Raw genomic sequence first — 20,036 nt, 5'->3', positions numbered from 1 at the left:
TCCTTATATTCTTTAAGGGTCTCCGAGAAGATTAGGATATCGTCTAGATATACTATAACGAAGATATCTAAGTACTCCTTAAGTATATTATTAATTATTCGTTAGAAGGTAGCTAGAGTATTAGTAAGGCCGAATAGTATTACTAAATATTCGAATAGACCGAACTTAGTGCGAAAAGCTATTTTCTATTCGTCTCTTTTTTTTATGCGGATTAGGTTATAGGCTCTTTTTAGGTTAAGAGCGGTAAACTAGTTCTTACTATAAAGTCTATCCTTAAGCTCGTTAATAAGTAGTAGGGGTGTCCTATCTTTAATCGTGATATCGTTAAGCTACTAATAGTCTACGACTAATCGTAGCTTCTTATTTTTCTTCGGCACGAATATAACGGGGTATCTTACTTCCGAGGTAGAGGTTCGAATATAGCCCTTCTTAAGTATTTCGTCGATATATTCTCGTAGTATCTTAAGTTACTTCTAGTTAAGGTTATAGAGTTTGTGGAATTTAGTCGAGGTTCTAGTTTTAAGATAGATTTCGTAATCCTATTAACTATATTAGGGAATACCTATTTCGAGGGTTTCCTTGAATAACTTACTATATTTGCGATATTCTAGAGGTATATTCTTTATTCGTTCTTCTTCTATCGTAGGTTTCTTTTTCTTTTCTTCTTATAAGGCTTAGTTTGCTTCGAATATCCTTTATATAATATTAGCGATGATTTATTTTCCTTGTTTATATTATATACCCGGTTATAACGCTTTCTCGGTCGATACTATAGCTTTTACCTACTTCGGCTCGCTTATATCTTCCTATAAAGATACTCTAGAGGCTAAGTCGTCGCGAATATTCGCTTTCTTCTAGCTAAATAGTAATTATCGCGTTATCGTATCTATCTACGCTAACTAGCTAGTACGCTAATCGACTACCGGATTACTTCTCGTTAACTATAGGTAACCTAGTATTATATCGTATTTATATAAGTCTATAATATCGAAGACGATTATCTTATAGTATCCTTATATCGCTATGTTAAGATAATTGGTCTCGCGGTCGATAGTCTTACTATTATAATCGAAGCTTTATCCTTCGACGTTAAAAAGCTTATATAATCGAGCCTTATAATTCTATAGTAGCGTATATCGGTTAATTACCGCTAGTAAGATATAGTTTCTTATTGCTTTACTATCTAATAATACTCGTAGGTAATATCCGTTAATCTAGACTTCTAAAACCGTTTTCTATCCTCTATCTATCTCTACGGAGTAGAGGGTCTTTAGGTTTTCTTCGTCGTCTTATACCCTTTTTATAGGCGACGTTAATAGTTTTTTAACGGGTAGTATTCTATATCGATAGTATTATCCTTAGGGTCGTATACGTAGCTACTACTATACGACTTTAGGTATATCGAGGGGTATCGCTTCCCTTCCTCTTCGCACGGGTAATATATATACCCGTAGTAGTATACTCCGTAGTCTAATATATATCCTTCGTAATACCTATATATAATATACTACATATATACCTTTCCTTACGGAATAAGGTATTCTCGTGCTCCGATCTTATATTATAGGCGTAGCGTTTCCTTCGCTTTAGTATATCTTTCGCGGTTTATCTTGCCTTAGTTAATATAGTCTTAGTCCGCTTATTTAGTAGGGTCGAATAATAATCTTATACCGTTAGGGTACTTCTTATATCCCTTATACCCTTATCTATAGCTTAAGGCGTATTCCTTACTCTTAACTATCTTAATACCGAGTAATGCTTTTACGGCGTTCTCGTATCGTTAGAGCTCTTCTATCTCTTTTTATTCCTTAGTCCTATACTAATCGAATACCTTTGCCTTAGCGTGTCGTGGGTAGTCTACTAACTAATATCTACGCTATATTTTTTAGTCTCGTGCGTATACTTCGGGGTATTTCGCTAACTACCTTAGTATTATATATCCTATACTAGGTTCTATATATATATACTCGTAGAACTCCGCTTTATATTTTTCGTATAGGTCGTTAATAACGCGGGTAGCTAGTCCCTTAATTAGGTAAACTTAATACCTTCCTTTATTAAGTATATATATTTTATAAAAGTAATATATATAAGAAATCTATAAGAGTTCGTAGTATCTTAGTATATCTAGGTATATATATAGGTTATTTCCTAAGATTATTCTTCGGTTTATTACTTAATTAATTCCTTCGTTTAGCGTTTAAGTAGGGATAATTATCTAGAGATCTTCCCCTTACGGTAGAGGGTCGTACCGATCTATCGCTACTTTTATCTATTCTCGTAGGGTTACTTATCCGTGTAATAGGTTAGTTTCGAGTATCTATTTCTTTTATAAGAGCTCTTCGCCGTTATTTATAGAGTCGGTATCGGATAATTCTTTATCTACGTTATCCGGGTACTGCCTTAGTCCTATAGTAACTTTACGTATTATAACTAGAACGCGAGACCCGCGTAGTACCTTAGGGAACTATCCTAAGTTTTCCTTACTATCCCGGTAGGTTAGGTAGCTATCGTTATAGTATCCTAACTAGTATAACGCTTCGTAGGGTACCGGTTACTTTCTTATTTCTTCTCCGGCCTTCTTTATTTTTTCGAGGAACTTCTATCGTTCTTTCTCCCTAGAGGATACTATATTTTATAGGGGGCTAATATTATATCCGGACCTAGTTATATTTAGCTACTTATACTTACCTTTAGGGATTAGTTTCTAGCCCCGGCTTCGTTCTTTCTTTAGGGAATAGTATTCGCGCGTAAAGTATCCTTTCTTACTATAGTTATAGTAAGTAAGGTTCTTTTTATCTATCGCGGCGAGCTTTCGTTCTATCGCGTTAAGATCTATTAGTCCCGTATAGGTTCTACCGAGAGCCGTGCTCTAGTAGAATCGCGGTCGTCCTATATTAGGGTAGATTCGATTTTTACTATTACGATCGCGGTTTAAGGTATTAGTAAAGTACTATCCCTTCTTCTCGCGTTATCGCTCGAATTATCGGTTATCGATCTTAATAGCTATCGCGATATAGCTCGCGAGGGTAGCGGGTCGGTTTTCCTTATATAGCTCGTCCTTAACCTCGTCCTTAAGACCTCGGTAAAAGGAGGCTATCTTATCTCCTTTACTCTTAGTAATCCTAGACGCGATTTAGGTAAATAAAGCGCTATAATCCGAGGCTAACCTTTTTTATTTTAACGCCTTTAGCTAGTTCTTAGCTAGGCGTTCTTCGTCGATAGTCCCGAAGGTCGCTTTTAATATTTCTTTAAAGTTATTATAGTACGCGAAGATATCTTTTATCTCTTATTTTCGGTATTAGTAAGTATTAGTTACGAAGTCCTTAAGAGTAGGTTCGAACTATACGAGAGCGGCTCCTAATAAATATCCTACCGCGTAGCGTATTTTATCTTCTTCCGTACGAAGGATAGATAGGAAGTACTATTAATAGGCTCTAACCTAAGTTAGGAACCCTTAAAAGTCCTTAGTCGTACTATCGAATAGTCTTAGTTAGCGTAGCTTTATAATCTCTCTTAGGTCCTTGCTAGTAGCCTATCGAATAGTATTATTACTTACGCTATTTATCTCGTTTCTTAGCTAGGCGGCCTACTACTATTATAAGGTTATTCCTTCGTGAAAGGAACGGTAGGCTTCGTCGTATTACTACTTATCACGGGCCTATATATCGAGGACTTACCGTAGCTGCCCTTATAACTCTTAGATCTACCCCTTAAGGATCTTCGTGTCCTTATTATCGGACTCGTCCGAGTCTAAGTTTATAGACTAAGCCGTCTAGGAGGGCTCGGTATACTTAGCTATAGCCTTACCCTTATCGGTAGACTTAGGGGTTATCTTAGAGGATTCGCTAGCTATAGTATCGTATTACTTAAGTACTTAACACGGTAGTATACTAAATAAGAGCTATTAATATATAACGTTCGGGTTAGACTAACTATAGGGTAGGTAGATCTAAGGTCGGTTTATAAACTAAGTATACTAGGATATCGTTAACTTAAGCGGTCGGGTTATAGTCTATATACGAGATAGTAAATCTTACGTAGATAATTATATTAATAGCTAAGGAGCTAGTAGAGACTAACTATAGTAAAGCTAGGCTTCCTATATACTAAGTAAATATTATATAGTCGACGATAGTCGACTATCGTCTACGAGCGCCTTTATAACGTAGTCGACTATAGTCGCTAGTCGCCTATAGTCGTCTATCCTACGTAGCATGCGAGTGACGTATAATAGGAGGAAAAAAGCAGGGGTCACGTGAGAGGCGTATGCGGTCGTATGTTAGGTCGTAACACTACGCGCGTTATATTAATATCCTCGGGCCGCCCCTAACGTTACTTATAATAATACTAGCCTTAAGGCTATAGTACGCTCGCTTTATAAGTACTTTATAAGTTCGCTACGGCCCCTTTATAAGTTATTAATTAATTTCTTAGAAACTTCTTATTATCGAGGGTAATAACCCTCTTAATAAAGAGCCTAAGACTAAGGAAGAGGAAGCGGCCCTTATAGCCTAAATATAGTATTATTATAGTTTAAGTATAAAGGACCCCTCGGGGCTAATTTTTATTTTTTAATTTTTTAAGAAAAGTTCTAATATATAGTCTCTTTATAATAGCCTAGCTAATCGGCTATAGCTATAAAGCCTTAAATAAACTTCCTCCCCCCCCCCTTACTTATAAATTAAGTATAAATATTATAAAATTAATTATATCTAAGGTAAAAAGCCTATATATTTATTACGACCTTATTATATTCTAGCTAAGACTATTATAAAAATCCGCGAATCTATAAATTTCCTCGAATTTATCGAGCGCGGCTATATCTTTAATACTTAATAATAACTCTTAAGTTAGTTTAGAATAGCTTTTTTACTTTACTAAGTATTCCTTTTATAACCCGCGGCCTCGCCGCTTAATTTATATATAAAGGATATATTTAATTAGCTATTCTTATTATTTATTAACTAAGATCGTAAGAGGTTAAATATCGTTAGTTTATTAACTAGCTATTAGACCTAGGCTTACTTTTTATAATTAATTAATATAAAAGCGCGGGTAAATTATAAAGGGAATACTAAGCTCGATTACTAAGGGGCTAATAACCTTAGTAACTTTATATTTATAATATAAGGCGTCGAGCTTCTTACTTAGTCTCGCTATATAATAATTCGCTATTTTTAGCTATACCTTATTACTAACCTCGAATTATTCGGTAAGTTATTAATATAAGTTAGCCGCGTCCTCGGCGCGTTATTACGCAATAGCGATAGCTATTTATATAAAGTCTATTACCTTTCTTAGCTAGGAGATAAAGTCTTTTATAATAAGCTCGGGGGAACTCCGTAGCTCGCTTACCTTATTATTTAATACTTAAATCGCTAATAATTCCTAGCTATATTTATAGAAAAAAGGGCTAATTATTATAATAGCGTTTTTTTTATTATTAAGCGCTAATATCGCTATAAGTAGTTAGTCTAACTAATTCGATTAAGCTTAATTAATATAATAACGAAGGTATACTTAGATCTCTTACTTATTCCTCTTTAAGATCCTATCTATCTAAGGGTAATAAGCGGTACTTAGTTATTATATAACCCTTATAAGTTAATAAAGGCTTTTTTAGAATCTTTTAGTTTAATTTATCCCTTTATTATTAACGATAAATATTAATATCCCGTAGTACTAATAATAGTATATAAAGAAACGCTATATATATACCTTAGTAATTATATTATTTATCGCCTCGAGCGTTACTACCTTCGTTAGCCTATCTATAATAACTTAAAAATATTACGTCTTATCTAAACCTAACTTAAGTAAGCTTATAGTAAAGTCTATTATAAAGTCGCTATATAGTCGCTCTAGGATAAGTAAGGGCTTAAGGAGGCCTTACTTTACCTCTCTTTAAATATAGTTCCGGCCATAGGCGTTATACGCTATAATAAACCTATATATAAGCTTTATTATATTTAGCTAAAAGAACTTCCTCGTTATTATTTTATAAGTAATATCCCGTCTAGGGTAGCTAACTAATAAAGCCTTATGAATCTTCTATATTAATTAATTATATAGCCTATCTATATTATCTATACTATCCCTAGGAGCGCCCTTAAGAACCTAGATTTTATCTTAGAATAATAATTACTAGCTAGAATTAATTTAGTATTCCGCGATCTAGACCTTAAGTCCTAGGCGAGCGAGGAAGTAACGCTCTTATTATAATATTACTTAGTATATTATCTAATAAACCTTATCTTAGTAAATAGTTTTATCTTAGAGGTTTACTAAGGCTTTATCGGCGAAGAAGATATTAATTCCTTTCGCGAGTAATAAAAGGCTAATATCTTTAATACTCTTTAATATTTATATAAGTAGGTTCTTTAATAACGAGCCTCTAAGAAATATCTCCCGGAAGCGGCTAAGTATATAAAGATTATCTTCTCCCGCGGGAATATCTTATTTATAATAACTTAGCGCGTCGGGCGTAATAGCTTTATACCCCGGGCGATAGCGTAACTAGAAATTATATTCTTAAAGCTCTATAGCTTAGTATACTTATTTTTTATTAAGCTATTATTTTATAAGGAAGTATATAAGGTTCTTATAGTCCGTAAGTATTATAAAAAACTTATAGCTTCTTAGCTCCGCCCTTTATACTCTTAAGCTATATATAATAGCTAAGAGTTCTTTATTATAGATCTTATAATTATACTTAGCTAGCGATAGCTTTTTTAAGTTATATACGATAGCGCGGCGGTTCTTTTATAAGTTTAATTATGTTAGGGTCGCTTTTATAGCTTATCTTAATAAGTTAGTCTTTAGCTAAGTCTCTTACTTAGTATCGAAGTATTAAAGGACCGGGGCTTCGTAAAGCTTACGCTTTAATTCTAAGAATACTATATTTTTTTTTTTAATTAAATAAGAAAAACTCCTTTTTTTTATAAGTATTATTAACGGGATCGCTATATTAAAGAAGTAGTCTATAAAGCTATAATAATAATTTATAAAGCCTAAGAAACTCTATACTCTTTTTATTATCGTAAGCGCTTCTTATTCGCGTATAGCTTATAGTTTCTTTAGGTTATAAGATATTCCTTTCTTAGCCTTTATTATATAATTAAGGTAGTTTACTTTCTTTATAATAAACGCGCTTTTCTTAAGGTTTAATAATAGCCTTATATTAATAAGCGCCTTAAGTACTCGCTATACTTTTATAAGGTAGTCGCTCTTTAATTTATTTAAGTAAATTAAGATATCGTCGATATATATAATTATAAAGTCCCTTAAAAACTTTTAAAAAATATTATTAATTCGCCGCTAAAATATAGCAAGGGCGTTACTTAGCCCGAACGGGTATATAATTTACTCGAATAACTTATATCTCGTTTAAAATACTATCTTCTCCTTATAACCCTAAGCTATCTAGATTTTATAGAAAGTAACTATTATATCGAGCTTTATAAATTACTTTATTATAAATAAGCTATAAAGTATCTCTAAGATTAATAAGAGTAAGTATCTATCTTTTTTCGTAATCGCGTTTAATACTTAATAGTTATAATAAAATCGGATTCTGTTACTTAATTTCTTTATAAAAAGTATTAATACTAACGCGAGGGAGTTACTAGCCTATATAAAACCCTTATTAAGTAGGTCTTAAAGTACCTTCTATAGTATTAAGAGTTCCTCTCTCGATATCTTATAAAATAATCTTTATAATAAGGGCGCTTTATTTTTATTACTATCCTATACTAAGTATATTTTATAATCTACGCTTAGTTAGTATAGGGGTAGCTTTATCGCGTAATTTAATAAAAATAACTTTAGGAAATTTTATAAGATATCGGCCGGTATAAAGTCCCTAGGGTCTACTAGTATCTTTAGTATAAGTATATCCTTTATATTTTTTAACGAGATCGCGCTAATAACCGAGTCTTTTAGCTTATATTATTATACTCGCTAGTATTCTATTATAAAGATACTCCTTAATATAAGTTTTATTACTTATATTACTTATACTCTACGGGGTTCTTACTCCTTAATTAAGTAAATTATTAGCCTTATATAGCTATACTAGAGTTACTTTCTCTTAGTATTATAGTTAGTCTTATTATATAATATTTATAAGTTACTTAGAAATAAGTCTTAGCTAAGACTTAGTACTATATAAGTAAAGACTTCTTCTTTAAAGTTATAGATCTTTATTATTAATATTATAACCTTATTATTTTTTCCTTACTTTATTTCTTCGGAGTATCCCCTTAAAAAATAAAAATACTCTTTTATTAATAAGAGGTTAAGTCTCGTTATAAGGTTTTTCTTTATAACTATATAATAATTATAGCTAGAGTTTATTAAGGCTTTTATAGCGTAAATATTATTTATTTATACTTATATATTTAATAAAGAATTATTTAATAAACTCTTAAACTTTTTCTAATAAGTAATCTTAGCTCTTATAAACCCCGATACCTAACTTTATTTCGGGGCTATATATTTCCCGCTATAATATTAGGCTCTTTATTATTTTTATTATTACCGCGGGTATCTTACGAAATCTTTATTATTTTATAAGAGGGATACTCTCGCTTAATATAGCTTTCTTAGCCGTAAGATTAATATAAGATAAGCTTTTATAGCCGACCTTCGGAAGCGCGGCTACCCCGCTATAATAAGCGATTAATATTACTTATTTAAATATCGCTATCGTTATTATAAGTAATATACGCGCGGTTAGTCTCTAATATAACCTTTTTACGAAGGAATTATATTTTCGAGCCCTTATTAGCGCTTTCGAGCTTCTAAGTTACGCCTCATACCCTTATAACTTACTCGCTATAGTTATTAAGGAAGTCTATAAGAATAAGTATATTATAGAGTCGCTAATTAATTATACCCGATAGGAATATAAGGCGGGCGCTATTAATTTAAAGGCCGTTACTAGCCTCGGCTAGAACGCGCTCGAACTTAAGTAAGAAAGCCGCGAAAGATTATATCTTACTTTATTTAAGGTTTTATAGGGTTTCTATAACGCGTGCGCCTTAATTTAAGTCGGCGTAATACCGATCGAGGTAAGCTAAGAATATATAAAGGTCTTAGTTAGCTTATTCCCTTACTTTATAATAAGCCCGCACGATACGCTATATATTAATATCTAAGTAATTATTAATAAAGTACTAATATTCTCGCTATAAGTTAAAATAATCCTAGTTTAGCTCGAGCTTATCTTTTATTTAGGCCCTCTATAGGTTATAGTCCTTAGTATTACCTAAGAATTTCGCGGGGTTCGTTAATAACTTCTTTATAAAGTAACCGCCGGGCTTTCGCTTAAGAAGCGCCTTAGCTAGGATATTAGCCTAAGGAGCCTTATTAAGCGCTATATTAATAACGATAGAGGGGACGGGTATAAAATACTCGGGTATATCTTATTTAGGGGCTTAAGAAAGGGCTAGTATTATAAGGTTATTATAAATAAGCTATAAGAGCGCGGCGATTTACTCTTATATCGGTCGGAGTAAGGTATTTAGCTATTCGGCGACTTATATAGTTACTTACGGAGGTACTTCGAAATTCTATTCGTTAGATATCGTAGCTCGTGCTATATAAATATACTATATTATTAGATTAATTATTAAATATATTATAAGCTAGGCCCGGTTAGAATAACTTAGTAGCTTAGATTAAATCTATCTAACGATAAAGTAAGAAAAGAGAAAAAAAAAAAGAATTTATAGTCCCTCTTTCTTATAAAGACTTTACGAAGTCCGTGCGTCTTTACGGGCACGCGTTATATATCTAAGTCGACCGGGCTAAGTCTCGTACCTAGCCGCTAGTAACGGGTAGAACCGTAATACTAACCCTTTTTATTTTAATACCTCTAGCTAATTCTTAGCTAAGTATTCTTTATTAATAATCCCGAAGGTTACCTTTAATATTTCTTTAAAGTTATTATAATATATAAAGATATCTTTTATCTCTTACCTTCGGTATTAATAAATATTAATTACGAAGTCCTTAAGAGTAAGTTTAAATTATATAAGCGCGGCTTTTAATAAGTATCTTATTATATAATATACTTTTATTTTTTCTATATAAAAGATAGATAAGAAGTATTATTAATAAGCCCTAACTTAAGTTAAGAACCCTTAAAAGTCTTTAATAATATTATTAAATAATCTTAGTTAGCGTAATTTTATAATCTTTCTTAAGTCCTTATTAATAATTTATTAAATAATATTATTATTTATATTATTTATTTTATTTCTTAATTAAGTAATTTATTATTATTATAAAGTTATTCTTTTATTAAAAGAATAATAAGCTTCGTTATATTATTACTTATCGCGGGCCTATATATTAAGGACTTATTATAATTACCCTTATAACTCTTAGATTTACCCCTTAAGGATCTTTATATCCTTATCGTTAGACTTATTTAAATCTAAGTCTATAAACTAAGCTATTTAAGTAAGCTTAATATACTTAGCTATAGCCTTACCCTTATTAACGGACTTAAGGGTTATCTTAGAGGATTCGTTAGCTATAGTATTATATTACTTAAGTACTCGATATAGTAATATACTAAATAAAAGCTATTAATATATAATATTTAGGTTAGATTAGCTATAAAATAAGTAAATTTAAAGTTAGTTTATAGACTAAGTATATTAAGATATTATTAACTTAAGTGGTTAGGTTATAGTCTATATATAAGATAATAAATCTTATATAAATAATTATATTAATAGCTAAAGAGCTAGTAAAGACTAATTATAATAAAGCTAGGCTTCTTATATATTAAGTAAATATTATATAGTCGACGATAGTCGATTATTATCTACGAGCGTTTTTATAATATAGTCGACTATAGTCGCTAGTCGCTTATAGTCGTTTACTATACGTGGCATGCGGGTGACGTATAATAGGAGGGAAAAAGCGGGGGGGGGCACGTAAGAGGCGTATATAGTCGCATATTAGGTCGTAACATATACGGGTAACGTATGATAGGAGGGAAAAAGCGGGGGGGGTACGTAAGAGGCGCATACGGTCGCATATTAGGTCGTAACACATACGGGTGACGTATGATAGGAGGGAAAAAGCGGGGGGGCACGTAAGAGGCGCATACGGTCGCATGTTAGGTCGTAATAGTTCACCTCCGGTTTAACTAATTTCGGGTTCTTACCCTTCCGGTATCACCTTTCACCGCTTAACGGCCGAATCCTAATCGAGCCTAGCCCCGCTGTAAGGTGGGCTTATTATCACATAAACGAATAGCAGCCACGTATCGCATACTGCTGCTGAGGCAGACTTGGTTTAGTGGCGCGTTCTCATTGGCTCAACGTCCTGAAGTCAAACAGTGATGATTGGCACAAGAATCTGCAGCAATCAATGAGACTCTCCAGAGTAGACATACTCCGAGTCATCGAGGCCTGTTGGAGACACAAGGGGAGTATATTCGGCTCGGAAGCTTTCCCGCACTAGCACCTCCCTCACCTTGCCACGTACACCGCGCCAAACATCAGCCCCTTTTCTGACAACCACTGCTCTCCTCTCCTTGCCATCTTCGCTCATCTCCCAACAAACATTCTTGCATTGGCACGTCAAAGATTCGTTCATTTTACCATCAACGCCTCCAAGGTTGTCACGCAACAATGGCGTGGTCGAAATCTAAACGAATTACCATCATGCTGGTGATAGATACCACTTTCTTCCTGTTGGAGCTTGTTGTTGGAATGGCTCTAGGCTCGTTGGCTCTTATGGCAGATGCCTTCCATATGGTACGATGAGACGCCACAAAGTATGTTAAGAGCCCGCGCCATACTGACAGAGCCCCAGCTCAACGACATCATCTCCCTCCTTGTTGGCCTGTGGGCTGTGAAAGCCGCTCGAAAACCACGATCCGATAGATTCTCTTTCGGGGTATGTACGAGGTGTGTTAGATATATATCGGAGATGTATGCTAACCTATCTCCAAAGTGGCTAAGAGCAGAGATCCTGGGCGCCTTCTTCAATGCTGTGTTCCTCATTGCCCTGTGTTTCTCCATCATCCTCGAAGCAATCACCCGTCTCCTCGATCCTCCGGAGATTGGCAACTCCAAACTCATCCTTATCGTTGGCTCGGTGGGACTGGCTTCAAATCTTGCAGGGTTCTTTGTATTGGGAGGGCATTCCCATGCGCAAACAGAGCACGGTCACCCTGTCAACGACGTCCGCACTGTGGAGGAAGGACAGCGCGGTAGTGCTGGCGCCGTTGAGTCAGAGTCCTCAGGCAAGCTATACAAAAGCAGCGGTCTCAAACAGTTAATTACTAACACCTAACCTCTTCTAGATCGGACACGACCGGCTCTACGTGCACAGGTCCAGAACAGTTCCCCAAGCGAAACCGATGCGCACCCGAATACACGACGACGAAGCAGCAGACTCGGAGATATCGTAGATGGGAGCATGTACCCTGGAAGCTTTAGGCAAGGTATCATCAGCGCCAGCAAGCCTACTATAGTTGCAGCTGAGACTACAACTATGATCAACGGCTTCGGAGACGATGTCACGGAAGTACCTTCCGAGACTTCTTCACTTCTGCACAGCAAAAGTTGCAGCGCCACCCGGAAGGACCCTAAAACGCATAGCCGAACTCGTGGCACCGGAGAGCCTCAGACGATATCTCCCCATACAATCCATAAACAGAGCAAGCCTGTGAAGATGGCCACTAGCGACACCGATATGGGCACCAGAGCGATGATTTTACACGTCATCGGCGATGCTCTCGGCAATGTTGGCGTGATTATATCGGCACTTATTATCTGGCTTACTCCATGGTCTGGCCGGTTCTACGCCGATCCTGCCGTGTCCCTATTCATCGCAGTCATCATCTTGAAGACGACCATTCCTTTGACGACCGCCAGTGCCAAGATACTTCTGCAAGGTACACCAGATCACCTTGATATTAACGATATCAAGGATGGCGTTCAAAAGATTCCAGGCGTTATCAACTGTCACCATGTCCACCTATGGCAGTTGAGCGAGGCCCAACCAGTTGCGTCCCTTCACATTCAACTTGATTTCCCTATTGAGCAAGATGGGGTTGCTGGGAGATATATGACACTAGCAAAGGCGGTGCGAGAGTGTCTACATGGATATGGAATACACAGCGCGACTATTCAGCCTGAGTTTTGCTTGAACGATGAACATGACCATGCAGACCAGGCGCAGGCATCGACAAGCCTCGACGGTTCTCAGTCAGCGCGCCAAGTAGAGGGATTAGACAAGGACGAATGCCTAATCGGGTGTGTAGATGACTGCAAGGAAAGTTGCTGTTTTAGCCTTCATTAAGTTGTCAGAAGAAATGGGTAGTCACAAGAGAAGAGTGAAAGGAGCCGTTACAGATAGCCAGAAGATAGCTGAAGGGTAGCAGATAGGTCACAATGAAGACGTTATTAATCTCTAAGGTTCCAAGATCAGGCTGTGCGAACGAAAACATCCCTCTTATACCTTCGAGGGCGTCACGTGGGTTCCTTCGTCTGCAAGGCTGTGGAGACCCCTGACATGAGTATAGATGAAGTTTGACAATGACACCCGCTTCGACAGCTTCCCTGACCTTGAGGTTACGCGAAGAGAGTGAGGCATGTAGGCATGTTGGTTAGAGGAGCCCCTTCAGCTTTTCTCGCAAACGCAAAGGCTTGCAGTCGGCTCTGGAATGTCCCTGTCACAGGATGGCACCGCAAGTGGCAAGGTAATATGTGTGTTGTGCCGTGAGGAAGGAAACCTCAGGTGTGGTCTACGAAGTCATCTAATATGTGTTGGTGCGTTCGTGCGCACGTGCTCCACGTGACCACCCAACTCGACATCACACCGTGACAGTCCCCGAACGTCGTGCCACACAGAGCATTGCGGACGGCACATTCGCTTCTCAGCAGTCAATGTGCGGAACGGGCTAACAAAATAAGTCATATACGGGAGGGGGTACAGCAGGATTTCGTGGGCGGCTGCGTGTTTAAGGTCTGATGACGTATGACGATGTTGCGTAAGGAGAGCCAGAAATAGAAACAACGAATCAAAGGGGGGATCGGAGGTGACAAAAGTAAGGCGAGGAAAGGTCTGTAACAGGAGCGGATAGACAGGATTCTGTTGGAAAGCTCAGACCCTATGCAATGTACGGATAGAACCTGTTAAGTTTGAAAGGCCTAGGAACCTAGTTCCTAGGGCCCTATCACGTTGTAGCAGCCTACGGCTGCAGCGGCTGCAGCTTGTGGCACAGCGTGTGGCGTTGCGGCTACAAGCCACAACTGTCATGCGCTCTAATGGCCTCAACCATCAGAGGCAGCGGATCTTCCGACGGTAAGTGTCACGGGTCAAGACCCAAGAGCCTCCCGGCTACGGCACACACATATAAGCCTTGCCGATCGGATTGTTGTTACCTGGACCGTTGCCTAGTTAACCAACCTGCGGACCCGCAGCGACTACAAGAGGACCTTGCTGCTCCCCTAGATAGCAGACTTTTCCTTCCTTTCTCCTTAGCTATAGAGAGACCTAATTGAGGCCACTTTTACGTTGTTCCAACGAGGGTCCAGCCCTTCACAGTCCCACCGAGTTTCGGTTATTTCTTTTCGAGGGCCTTCGTCTGTTGCACCACCAAACACCGAGAAACCCCAAGCGACTTGCGAGCGCGACGCCAGTCGATGTGGGCGTGGCTCGTCCAGCGCTGTCTTGTGGACCGCTAACACATGGTCAAGTAGAGTGACGGCCTCCTTCCGCCGTCCGTCGGCCACTTATGCTCCTGCGAGTACATGCCGCACCGAGTCCTGTCCCAACGCTTGAGGATCTGCAGCTGCCCGCGTCCCGGGAAACGTCGTGTCGCCTCGTCAATAAGAACCTCGCACGGGTTATTATGTCCGAAACCAGCGTCGATAAATTCGACGCCATCCCACCCCACGCGGATCGGCTTGCAGAAGGTCGTAGCCGCTGAGGTGGCTCGTGCTACCTGCCAAATCCCGCAATCGCCTGGGCTGGTCGATGTGTGGTAGGTGGCGAAGAGAGTCGGCCGCGCGTCGACGTTGTCTTTCGTGATGGCAAGGACGACTCTGGGTGCTGTGGCTGACCCTCACATGACGGATCACAAAATTTCATCTCGCTATGTGTTAGGCTGCACAGCGCGGCTCAACCAACCGGTCGGAGGTCCCGCGACGGCCAACAACCAACAGTTATTGACGCGAACTATCCACGGTACTTAAATACACGGCGCGGACGAGTGATTTTTGGTTATACAGAAGCAAAGGAGGGCCGGGAAGGGCTTGACAAGTACATAGACACAGAACAGTTATTAGGATTGTCATTATGATGCAACCGCTTCGAGCTTCGATGGGGTTTCAGTATGCACGGATGACCTGTTGCCAACAGGAAGATTGGCATATGACGCGCCGGGATGTGAGGAACGAGAACGTCCACACTTGTAGTCGTACACTGCATAGCTGCCTGAGAGCGGCTGGGACAGACTATGAATCAATCAACCAATCATGTCCTAGCCTAATGTCCACCATGTCCCTGGTTGCCGCCGTGTCCCTGGTAGCCACCGTATCCCTGGTGGCCACCGTGTCCCTGGTTGCCGCCATATCCCTGGTAGCCACCGTATCCCTGGTGTCCACCATGTCCCTGGTTGCTGCCATGTCCCTGGTTGCCACCGTTTTCCTGGTTGTCACCGTGTGCCTGATATCCACCGAGGCCAGAATATCCACCGTGCTCCTGGTAGCCGCTCTTCTTGTTGCCGAAGTTCGAGAGGCCTCCGAGTTTGGTTAAAGGGTTGCTAGAGCTAGTTTGGTCCCCAGGATGCTTCTGGCCTGTGATAGTATCGGTGATCTTATGGGCGATGTTTGGCATCGACGACTGTTGCGAGGAGGATGGCTTGGCCATCTGCTCGGTAAGCTTGTTGAGAAGGCTGGACATGCTGGCAGGATGTAAGATTATCTCTATTGTGGTCTAGTGGTGGTGAGGTGTGCAAAAATGAGCCCGAAAGAATAAAGCTTTCCTCTCCTTATAACCGGCTGGTGTCAGCTCTGAGCGGTGAGGAATCCTTGCACGGGGTTGGTCTTATCTACGTCAGCTACGCGCATACGGCCTAGCGCGGCGGAAAAGACGGCAGGCTACGGAGGCAGGGCCAAAAGTCCTTGCTCACGCTAAAAACGCCACAATTTATAAGACCAAAGCATATCTAGTGATATGTGATGATGGGCCCACCTTATAGCGGGGCTAGGCTCGATTGGGATTCTGCCGTTAGCGGTGAAAGGTGACACCGGAAGGGTGAGAACCCGAAATTAGTTAAACCGGAGGTGAACGACAGGCAGCGCGTTTTCTCGTAGTCGAGCGCCTGGAGTGGCTTAGGCAATTCCTTCCTAGCATCTCCGACGTTGTTCGAGATCACGGTATGCACTTGTTCGAATAGGAGCCTGGGCTTTCGCTTCCGAGTGCTCCTCCGCGCACCTCCTGTTAGTTAGGATTATTCGCCTTGATTAGGATAGTGTTCTAGTGTGCTCGTCTCCCGGGGCTCGGGTTCCCCTAATAAGCCTACCTTATAGCGGGGCTAGGCTCGATTAGGATTTGTGACGTTCGGGTCAGACTAACTATAGGGTAGGTAGATTTGAGGTCGGTTTATGAACTAAGTACACTAGGATGTCGTTAACTTAAGCGGTCGGGTCACAGTCTATGTGCGAGATAGTAGATCTTGCGTAGATAATTGTATTGATAGCTGAGGAGCTGGTAGAGACTGACTATAGTGAAGCTAGGCTTCCTATATACTAAGGGGATTATTGTGTGAAGCAAATAATACCCGTGGATCATGAGGCTCATGAGATGAGTGCGATGATCCGGATCATAGTGTTTTGTAGATAATCTAAAGTGATTGGTGTGAAATAGTGGGGCCTTAGTCGTACGAATGGGATTCGTGCGACCGGCATTCGTGCGAACGACATTCGTACGAATGTCGCTTGTTCAGGCGGCCGGCATACCGCTTTATACTTTACTACATAAAGAATATGAATGGGTTCGTACGACGAAATTGTGGGGCCCACGTGACATACGTCAGTGGCCGCATATTGGGTCGTAACAGGATTCTACCGTTAGCGGTGAAAGGTAATACTAGAAGGGTAAGAACCCGAAATTAATTAAACTAAAGGTAAATAACCTAGAATATAGAAAATTAAAGAAAAAGCTCTAAGGGGATAAGATTATATAATTAAGAATATATAAATAGAGCCTTAATAGCTATCTCTTTTATAATAATATAAGGTACTTAAATAACTTTCTCTATAGTATATTATAATAATATACTCCGGGAGTACTTAAATATCTTCGTTATAATATACTTAGATAATATTCTAATCTTCTTAGAGAACCTTAAGGAATATAAGAAATATATCTATTAAGTATTAAAAATACTTTAAGATATAAATTTCTTAATTAACCTAAAGAAATATATATTTTATAAATAAGAAACTATATTCTTTATATATATAATCTAATTAAACGAAATACTAATAGAATAAGTAAAAATTAATATAGTTAAGGATTAGCTAGAATTAAAAAATAATCTTAAAAAATATAAATATTCGTAAGAATCGTGAATTATTATCGCCGCTTTATACGCGACTTTATAAAAATTATAATATTATTTATAAAACTTATAAAGGGTAAAAAAGAGTTTTATTTTAAAAAAGAATAAAAAAAAGCTTTCGAAATATTATAAGATAATATAATATTTAATACCGTACTTATAACTTATAACCCTAAAAAGCTACTTAAACTAGAAACCGATATATCGGACTACGCTATAAGAGCGTAGATTAGCTAATAAGATAATAATAATAATCTATAATTAATTACTTTTTTTTTTAAAAGAACCTTATAATATAGAATTAAACTACCTTATCTACGATAAGGAATTCTTAGTAATTATCGCGGCTATTAAAGAATTTAAGTATTATATACTAAGAATAAAGTTTAAGATTAAGGTTTATATTAATTACTAAAATATCTCTTACTTCGCTACGATATAAGAACTTAGCTTACGATAAGTATAATATATTAAATTTCTAGCCGAATACGATATTAAAATTATTTATCGGAATCGGAGAATAATAAAATAAATATACTTAGCCGCCGACTAAACTATATTATTAAAGTACCTAAAGCTAAGGGCTAGATACTTTAATAAAATAATAATAAAAACTATATATAAATAATACTTAATTTTCTTTTATTTAGAATAAAAGCGGATATTATATACTACGATAAAATACTAGATTAAGTATTTAAGTATAGAAAAGAAATACTTAATAATTATACGATAGAAATAAGAAAAGGACTTACTAAGAATAAGCTACTTTAGATACTATTACCGCTACGCGATAAAATCTTAACTAATATTTATATATACCTTACGGTAGGATATTAAGGAGTTAAAAGACCCTTAAATAAATATAATAAATATACGATTATTAAGGAATTAAGATAAATATCGTATATATCGTTAGATAATACGAAGATTATATATATAATAAAGCTACTTAGTATAAACTATATAAAGAACTAAAGCTATTATTAATACCTTTAAGACTATAAGAGTTAATAACTTTCGATTATATTATAAAATTACCTAAATCTAAAGAATTAAGATCTAATATTAAATATAATAATATATTTATTATTACGGACTAAATAAATAAATTTAGATATTTCTTATTATATTAAGAAATAATAAATATAAAGATACTTATATATATAGTACTTAAATATATCGTAATTAACCACGGCCTCTTAAAAGAAATTATTTTAAATTAAGGGATAATATTTACCTCGAAGTTCTAGTAAGCCTTAATAACTTAACTTAGAATAGAGTATAAGCTTAGTATAGCTTATTACCCTCAAATAAATAAATAAATAGAAAAATTAAATTAGATATTAGAATAATACCTATAGTACTATATTAACTATAAGTAAGATAATTAGGTCTTAAAGTTATTACTCGCTTAACTCGCTTATAATAGTATACCTATAGAATTAATTAAGATTTTATTATCTTATACGAACTATAAATATAAGCTTAAGTTCGGTAATAAAATACTAAAGGATAGACCTTTTATTAAGAAAGTAATACTTAAGGCCGATTAATTATACTTATTATATAAATATATAAAGAAATAACTCGAATTCGTACGCTTATAAATATCGAGGTATTATAATTAAAAAATGTTAAAAATAGGGGACTAATCCCCTAATTAGGTGCCTTACGAGGCCCTCTCACAGAACCCTTATAGGGATTTATTTAAGACCTATTATAGGGGTCCATAGCGATTATAAATCTAGTACTTCTATTACCTTCTATAATATTCGAAGGCTAGCACTACCACACTCGCTATTATAAATCAAACCTTCAATAACCTTCTACTAGGTTTAGTTTAACTTACTCTTTTACAAGGCATTATAGCGCCCTCACGCTTATAAATATAGGCCTTCGTTCACTACTAGATAGTTCTAAATTAAGTTATTTATTTACTAAGTTCTTCACTTATATCTTACCTACCCTAAAGAGAAGATTACTAAATTAGTCGCTTTCTTCCTTTACTAAAGGGATTCCCGGATTATCGCGATTCACTTACCCTGCGCCTAGAAGAGTATTACTCTTTAATAAGTTATAAGCCCGGATTACTAATCCGATGAATCGATCTACGGAAAAACTTTTTCCCCGGTTATTAGAGCTTATTAAGCTTTTTTCGGCACTTTTAGTTACTCGATTATTAATTGACTCGATTACACGGAAGAACGCTAAGTTTATCGAACTTCGATTTACTTACCCTATAAGGTCACGCGACTTCCTTCTAAGGTACTAACTAGAAAGTAACCTTATTCCTCGATTTCTTACTAAGACCTCGAGATAAGGACCTGCCTACCCTAGAGCAGTCTTTCCCACGGCAGCACCCTCCTTACTAAGGAAAACACCTGCCTTTAGCCTACCCTATAGGCTATGTCTTTATACACGGAAGATTAGG

General features: G+C 37.0%; 2 protein-coding genes across 2 annotated transcripts; one reads left to right on the top strand and one right to left on the bottom strand.

Moving 5' to 3' along the window:
* Window positions 1–11,206: 11,206 nt before the first annotated feature.
* On the top strand, window positions 11,207–13,436 carry F5Z01DRAFT_660653 (cation efflux protein). The gene is made up of 4 exons (XM_046263839.1): window positions 11,207–11,780; window positions 11,839–11,922; window positions 11,980–12,271; window positions 12,332–13,436. Exons 1-4 carry the CDS (start codon window positions 11,655–11,657, stop codon window positions 13,330–13,332), a joined length of 1,503 nt encoding a protein of 500 aa, XP_046116344.1. The 5' UTR covers window positions 11,207–11,654; the 3' UTR covers window positions 13,333–13,436.
* Window positions 13,437–15,522: 2,086 nt separating this feature from the next.
* On the bottom strand, window positions 15,523–15,939 carry F5Z01DRAFT_675906 (uncharacterized protein; the record flags this gene model as incomplete). The annotated part of the gene is made up of 1 exon (XM_046265195.1): window positions 15,523–15,939. The coding sequence occupies one exon, from the start codon at window positions 15,937–15,939 to the stop codon at window positions 15,523–15,525; it is 417 nt and encodes a 138-aa protein (XP_046116343.1).
* Between the last annotated feature and the right edge of the window lie 4,097 nt (window positions 15,940–20,036).

Source organism: Emericellopsis atlantica, assembly GCF_019669845.1.
Source record: "Emericellopsis atlantica unplaced genomic scaffold F5Z01scaffold_21, whole genome shotgun sequence".
Taxonomy (NCBI): domain Eukaryota; kingdom Fungi; phylum Ascomycota; class Sordariomycetes; order Hypocreales; family Bionectriaceae; genus Emericellopsis; species Emericellopsis atlantica.
The sequence above is the reverse complement of the archived record's forward strand: the minus strand, read 5'-3'. Positions and strand labels throughout refer to the sequence as shown.

Coding starts and splice junctions, on each gene's coding strand:
- F5Z01DRAFT_660653 (XM_046263839.1), top strand. CDS start 11,655: ATGGCGTGGTCGAAATCTAAACGAATTACCATCATGCTGGTGATAGAT. Junction 11,781..11,838: donor TGGCAGATGCCTTCCATATG/GTACGATGAGAC, acceptor ACAGAGCCCCAG/CTCAACGACATCATCTCCCT. Junction 11,923..11,979: donor CCGATAGATTCTCTTTCGGG/GTATGTACGAGG, acceptor CTATCTCCAAAG/TGGCTAAGAGCAGAGATCCT.